The 7877-nt window shown below is 47.2% G+C and overlaps 1 protein-coding gene across 1 annotated transcript in view; it reads left to right on the plus strand.

The window, feature by feature from the left end:
* Positions 1–7201, plus strand: part of LOC133341681 (leucine-rich repeat-containing protein 15-like) — a 65231-nt gene extending 58030 nt beyond the window's left edge. The window contains exon 4 of the mRNA XM_061550277.1: positions 6825–7201. Coding sequence (XP_061406261.1) covers positions 6825–7201 — 377 coding nt within the window. The remainder of the gene's footprint in view (positions 1–6824) is intronic.
* Positions 7202–7877: the final 676 nt, after the last annotated feature.

Below are 7877 nucleotides of genomic sequence, written 5' to 3' on the forward strand. Positions count from 1 at the left end.
GTTGCAACAACAAAACAACCCATAGGCATTTCGAGTTCACATTGAGTTTGCATGTTGGTGCGTGCATTGGGACAAGGTTTGAGGTATGACGACGGCTCCGTGGGTTTGGTGGCAAAAGTTTGTGGCTCAGATGGATAACGAGCAGATCATGCTTGTAAGTGCTTTATATATATGTGTGATCGCGGCCCGATGGCTGTCTCTGAGGATATCCAAGGGTATATATGCGTGAAAATACAGTTTGTTCTCCTATAACGCGGTAGTTGCATTTCTGCAGAACACCACATTGTGGGAAAATCGCGTTGTAGTAAATAATGTATAATATAGGGTACAAGCCCAGGCCGCAATAACACGTGACATGCGCATGCAGGCTGAACAAAGCTGAACAAAGACTGAGGCGCATGGGTAGCAAATACACACATCCAGCAGCATCCCTTCTTGTGTGATGCTATGCCGAGGCAGCCTACTCACACGAGGTAGTTATGTGTACTAAATCGCGTAGTGTCCAATTCGCGTTATGAAACACACGTTATAGAAGAACAGACTGTAAGAATGTAGTAATAAAATGAATGTCCAATTGCTACCACTGGGTGGCAGTGATATCACCACCCTTGGAACTCATGGTCGGATTAACGGAAGGGAGATTTCAGAGCTGGTAAGTCGGGTTCTCCCCTCAGATAATACATCTCAATGAGCGGGTTTAACCTTTAAATGTAATTGAGGAAAACAAAACAAGGAGTAGGTTAGGATGTAACACTATAATGAGGCGATGTTTATTCAAAGCACATATTTAAAAAAATATATAAATATGTGCAATGAAGGGCCGTGATCCAAAACACTACCCGTTATATTTTCTTTAAAAGCCCACAGTGTTGTTGATGAACATGTTGATTTTTTTTTTGCTGTTGTTTGTGCTTGTACATCACTGTCAGTTGCAGTTACACAAACAATGTGTTTTATGTTGAGAGAGACAGCAGCCCAAGGGAGCCCCCAATCTAAAAAGCCGCATGTCACTGCACTTTACCCGAGGCTCAATGCAACGAATGGTGCGCCCTCTGGCGGACAGAGTGCGGTATCGTACCCATAGTTGAACAAGTTACGAGGATGGTGGTGGAATGGATTCAAATGAGCAATCTCCCCTCCTTACGTGGCAGTTTTAGTCACGGTTTCAATTTGAAATCCTGCTACTCTGAGGTTCTTAGCCGCGTTGTTTTTACTGTGGCTGTTGGAATTTTTGGCATTTACACTGAATTGTAAAGATCATACACGTGGTCTTTGTCTGACGTAGCCAACCTGAAGCGATCGGCGATCTTAGATGCAGTATGCTCTTTGTGAAAGTATTTGTATTCGTTTTAGTAAACCAATTATATCGTTATTGGTAATAGTGTAGTGACTGTACTTGTCACTGTATGGTGCCGGGCTTGCGAAATCACGACCAAGAAGTTGTGATTACGCGCAGCCCGGGTTATGGGCTGCAGTACCAACGGTTGGGTGAGCGCTGGTTAGTGCGGAGGCACTGCTAGCAGTGCGCGGTGCCGGCTCCCAGTGAGGGAGCGTCAGCCAGCCAGGTTTACTCTGGGGCAAGACACTCTGCCTGACCTATTGTCACGTGACCGGACGATACTGGAGGGAGGGGGGGCACCGGTGGACGGGGGCCGAGGGGGGTCACGTGGTTCCGAGGGGCTCTCGGGAACATTCGAGGAGCTTGAGAAGCCTGGAAGGTGGGTGGGGCTGAGGGCGGAGCCAGCCCCAGCCCAGGAGCATATAATGAGAGCTCTGCGAGGAGCTCGGGGTTCTTCAAGTGCTGGTGTTCGAAGATCCACGTCAGGGAGAAGAAGCCTCAAGCCACGCGGTCCGGACCGGGATAGCGAACCGTGTCTAGTTCTGCCGTAGTGTGGTTAGATGGGCATTCGAGACCCGAGCTTAGGTTGTGTTATGTTACGTACTGTTATGTGCATAAATAGTGTTGCTCCCAAATATAACGTCTGTGACTCAGTTGAACGCACTACAATAGTATCCTTTTCCTCAACAAGTAAATCATTGCAATTGAGACGGAACAAAGCACCACAGTGCAAGGGAGATGGAAAAACACGGCCAAAATAATAGTAGACTATTTAATTGAATCGTGACAATTAATCTAATGGCTAGTGGAGTGAATTATTGCATGTTTACCATCCAATCATCAGCCTCTTACTGGACCACGATGGTTTCAATCAAAATATCCGGCCGTCATCTGCGTGTCTAAATCCTGCATCCACACTCGATTCATTTGCAGCTCATTTAGAAAATTACATCACCACTTTGTTGATGAACTGGGGCCTATCCGAACAAGCACAAATAGAACAGAGAATGTGTGCAATAATTATCTGTCACCGGAGGTGATCGTTGCGAAGCAGACGAGGAGGAGGCTGCAGCATCTTTGGAAAAAAATGGTTTTGAGACAACTCACTTACAGAGCCACCTGCAGATCTGTCAACTGACTCACGATTGAGTCTCGCAGATCGTTCTATGCTCTGCACGTCAATGAGTCGGCTTGCGACCACCGTGGTCTTTGACGCATCTGTTGGTTTTCAACCACCCATTAACGAGGCAACCAGGTCTATGTGTAGTGACATAGAATTTGTCATGTAGCATAGCGCTGGCTGCTGGCGGGGAAGGGGATCTGCAGCTTATAGCAGCCCTGATTACAGCAGGCGAGGTGATACACCAGAGAGGGATCTAGGGGAAAGGTCACGGAAGGGGCACACGGGGAACCCGTGGGTAGGTTCTAGAAAGGGGGCGTGGCCAGGGGCTAACACAGTGGCGTGTAGCAAAGTATCGACAAGGCTTGATTATTGCCACTCACTATTGTACGGGACGTCTAACAAAAAACATAATTACAAAGCTGCAGCGTGTACAACGTTTTGGCACGTGTCGTGATGGGAACTGCACGATCCGACCGTCCAGGCCTCACCAAGCTAGATTGGCTTTTGGTTGCCTAGCGAATACATTATTAGGTCGCGCTCATTACACATAAAGTGCTTGCCACAACTGAACCACAATACCTTGCCGATCTCAAAGGATCATAAACCATCACACGAACTCTGGTCTTCCTCGCAGTGGATTTTGGCTAGCTATCGAGCAAAGACGGTCACTGGATTGTACGCTTTCAGGTGCGCTTCTGCGACCGTCTGGAACGTTATTCCTTCCGATATTAGGAAGCCATCGCAGATACGAACTTTTAAATCTAGTTTGAACACTAATTTTTTTGAATTGCCTTTTGTGTTTAGTGTGTTGTCCTTGTCCAGCACCTACGATTATTTGCATGGCTAGCTACGTACAGTGTGAAATAAGTTCAAAATACATACATATACTCTCTACAGGCTGACGCATCAACACCCTGCACAATGAAAACCCTCCACAGTGCGCTATGAACACCCTACTTGCTGCGATATGAACACAGTGCATGCTGCACACTGAACACAATACTCGCTGCACCATGAACACCAACTACTCTGCACTATGCACACCCTACACGTTGGACGATGAACATTCTACACGCTTAACCATGAACACCCTACACACTGCACCATGACCACCCTACACACTGCACTATGAAAACATTACATGCTTAACCATAATCACCTTACACGCTGCACCATGAACACCCTATACGCTGCACTATGTACACCATACACGCTGCAGATGGAACACTCTACACGCTTAACCATGAACACCTTACATGCTGCAAAATGAACACCCTATATGCTGCACGATGAACACCCTATACGCTGCAGAAAGAACACTCTACATGCTTTACCAAGAACAACATACATTCTGCATTATGAACACCCTACACGCTGCACCATGAACAATCTACATGCTTAACCATGAACACCCTAAACACTGTACCATGAACACCATACACACTGTAGAATGAACAGGCTCCACCATAAACACCATATTTGTGTTAAGTCATTCGTTCTTGGACTGAGACCATATATCAGCTCAACACTTTGCTTGCTCTCTGCTCACTTCCCCTGATCTCTGAAGGGTGATTGACGAATACACGTGTTCTTGTTAATTTTGCTTTTGCGCCACTGCCAACACAGCTACCAAATTATGTATTTACTGTGATCTCAACTCGCATCAGATGGAGGAAGATGGACCATGGACCAGCCCTTCGGTAGAGGAGTCAAGTTCGGTGCAAGTTCACAGCGGCTTTAGCAGGAGCCTCAGGGTCTCGTGTCTCCTCCAGTGCCGTCAGTCTGTCAAACACCCCGGGCTCGAGCTTCGTGATCTGATTGTTGTACAACCACAGGCCCTGCCTGTCGGTGGGGATTCCAGCAGGCACAGACGTGAGGCGTTTGCTCTGGCAGTACACAGTTGTCTGATCGCACGAACACTGCGAGGGACGGGCGACGGTTTAGAGGCGGCTCACAACGGCCTAGCCTTGCACGCGAGAGACATCGCGTGTGGTCCAACATTTACACGAGTTGCCTGTTCTTGAAGATCTCCGTGAAAATGTTTTCCCCCTAATACTTTAAAGACTGCTTCGTTTGAACATCTACATGCCGTAAATACTGACCACTTTTGAGGTTTGTTTTCAGTTGTGTTGTATTTGCGTCTAGTAGTTCACTTATTAGTAAATCTATAGAATAACGAATTAATATCTTTCTAAGGTCTCTCTTGCGAATAGAAGTATACATTACAAGTGGCTATCACTGACTTAATATGAAATGTATATTTATCAATATGTGTTTATGTAATCATACACAGCCATGATCAATCCACTGCGAGCCGTATTCACGACCATGCAATGTAGTAATCTACCTCGCACCTCCACACGAGCTGCTGTCATTACTCCATCTCTAAAAGTGAACGCCCTTCCGGGCACGTTCCCTCCTTTGGGTGCTACTCCGCTGTTGTTATCGACCATCATCCCTTCTCGTGCCATATCCTAGCCAAGCCAGCTTACTTTTGTAAACCGTTAAATACCATTCACAAGCGTTTCTTCGCTGATCGTTGCGTTATTGTCTCTGCCTCTCAATCTATCCAAGCTTGCAACTCGCAGTGCTACTGTGCGCATTTCTCAGTCGCTTTCGTTCGCCTTTTACTCGCATTTTTTTGTATTCTTATAGATGTTGGTGAACCCAGCAATATGGAAACATTTGCTGTTCAAATTACAGCTTTGTCGAGTTGGCGGTGATTTGTTAACTCATACAGAGGGTGGGCTGAGAATGCGAGTTTACTTGAGTGTAGAGTCGAAGCGTCGACTCTAGTGACCGGCAGTCGCGCCTCTGAGAACGCTCTTCAGCTGGTTGTTGCTCAGAGACAACTGCTGCAGATTCCCCAGGCGGTCAAACAACCCAGAGGGAAGAGCCTGCAGCTAGTTGCTATTAAGATCCAAAATAGACAACTGGGTCAGACTGTTAAACACCCTAACGGCTACTCATGGCTTAGGATGATGATAGTGACAGGTTCTTTCAAAGTGAACTCTCACCACTCGCACGATAAAAATCCTTTCACATGAAGTTATTAACCAGACCACTTGCAATCTCTTCCATGCAGGCACGGCAGGTGACAAAACCTCAATTTGCTATCACAGACACTTCTGATCTCAAACAACTCCGACTCACCTCACATGAAACCTGACAGTTAAAGTGATTCCAGTTACTTCCATCAAGACCTGCTAGATAAAATTAATGTAATCTACTTGCATAAACACCTGTGAGATTAGGAGACCTTAATTCCCTTTCATTTAAATAAGTGTCAAATAAATCCACTTGAGTTCATTTCATACAAAACCGCGTTACTAATTACCACGTGATCCATTCGCTTTGATGCCTCTCACAGAGACCTCTTACATTCACTTCGATTCGCTTTCACAGAGAAGCATTAACTCGTGTCTCCTCCAGTGCCGTCAGACTGTCAAACACCCCAGGCTCGAACTTCGTGTGATGTGATTAGCCTGGTGAATCTGCAGCAGCTGGGTCTGTACAACAACCAGCTGAAGAGGATTCCCAGGGGCGCGTTTGACAAAAGGATCCAACACAGTCAGGAACGGCCACTGCTGTGTCGCTGGGCAACGGGATAGAGATGACACTCGTCATCAGTAGCTTTCAGTTTGTAAGGCTACCGCGTTATTGACATCCACAGCCATCGTCATCATCATCGTTGTCATCGTGCCCTCTTGTGCTACAAGTTGGTCTGCAGTGTCACTGCATATTAGTGAATAATGAGTGAATTGTGTGAATAATGAGAGCTGATTTTGATCGTTAACAGAAACTTGCATGTGCCGTGCGGGTTTGTGGTAGTGCAGCAACAACAACAACAATAACAATCACAACAACAACCACACAGCAACGCAAAGCAAAAAAATTGCAATGTCAAAACAAACTATACAACAGCACAGCGCAACAAGAGCGACTACACACGCAGCACCAGGAGCGCAACATTCTCATCAAACAGGAATTAGGCAAACGTCCTATTGGTGCAGCATCATCCTGAAGCAAGACTCGGTACTCGATGAGGCTCCCATGGACAGGGGAAATCCAGAATTAATTCTACTGATCGAGAAAAAAATGTTCCAGAGGGAATGCGAGGCGAGCTCTGAACACCGTCCGGGTCGCTGTACTGCACCGCACAGACAGCGGGCGCGGCATGGAGCGAGGTGCCGATATGTGAGGTGAACACGACGCCGCTAACGCGACCTAGGGACCCGTGTTGAACTCCACTGCCGTGTGAAGAACGACGCTCTCTTGTAGAGGCTGCTCTACAGCAAGAGGCGGCGGCTGCTGATCCGCAGATCAGAATCGTGCTCAGTGATGAACTCACAGCTCTCCCCGCTGGGGTGTTTGACAGTTTAACGCAACTGACTTATCTCAGCCTTCATACCAACCAGCTGACAGCTCTACCCGAGGGGGTGTTTGACCGACTGGTCAATCTGCAACAGCTGTTTTTGTATCAGAACCGACTGTCGTTCATACCCGCCGGAATGTTTGACAAACTGACGAATCTGAAGGATCTTAAGCTCTACAGCAACCAACTGACGGTTCTGCCTGAGGGACTGTTTAACCGCCTCATGAATATAGTGGTTCTGGATTTGTGCTGCAACAAGTTCACACAGCTGCCCACTGGCATTGACAAACTCGCCAAGCTGACGCTGTTGGCTCTGCAAGGAAACCAGCTGAAGAGCGTCTCTGACACAAAGCATGACTGTTGAGCATGGAATCAGCTGCTGCTGACGATCTAAATGCTCGTGCTGATGATGAATGATGACACTGATGATGATTTAGAAAGCTTTTTATCATTACACATTCCTACCAGTCCCCAAAAAGACGATGATGATAAAATGCTACAAGTTATTATAAATGACAATTATTAACAGTTGACGGGTAGGAAGATGATCACAAAAACAGATAATGTTGTACTTCTACTGAAACTATCAGTCTACCGTGCATCGCACATTAAGAAAATGGTTATGACTTAATGTTTTGCAAGAGGCTGACAATGCCGCATTCGCACTCGACTCATCCCACACGGGACGTCCCGTGCGAGCGCAGATCATTTCGTCTGAACACATTGCGTAGGAACGCACGCGTGTGTGCCCCTCGCTGTACAGAGGCGGGGACGCACACGTGGGGCTCTGCGGCCTGTGAAGAAGCCACGCGGTCTCCGGCGAGCCTGAGTGAAACCGAACAGCCGGGTTCGACCCGCCCCACTGAGCGGGTGTTTGACCATCTGACCCGATCGTCGCGACAGGATCCGGCGAATCTCAAACAGTCGCTGCTCCAAAGCCAATGAGCCGACGGTTCTGCCCGCTGGGGTGTTTGATTATCTGGTGAATCTTCACGGACGGCACTTGTTTGGAGGATACATTCACAATTCTTAGCTCAACA

The sequence above is a fragment of the Lethenteron reissneri genome, chromosome 2, assembly GCF_015708825.2.
Source record: "Lethenteron reissneri isolate LAM-NWPU_2019-01 chromosome 2, ASM1570882v1, whole genome shotgun sequence".
Taxonomy (NCBI): Eukaryota; Metazoa; Chordata; class Hyperoartia; order Petromyzontiformes; family Petromyzontidae; genus Lethenteron; species Lethenteron reissneri.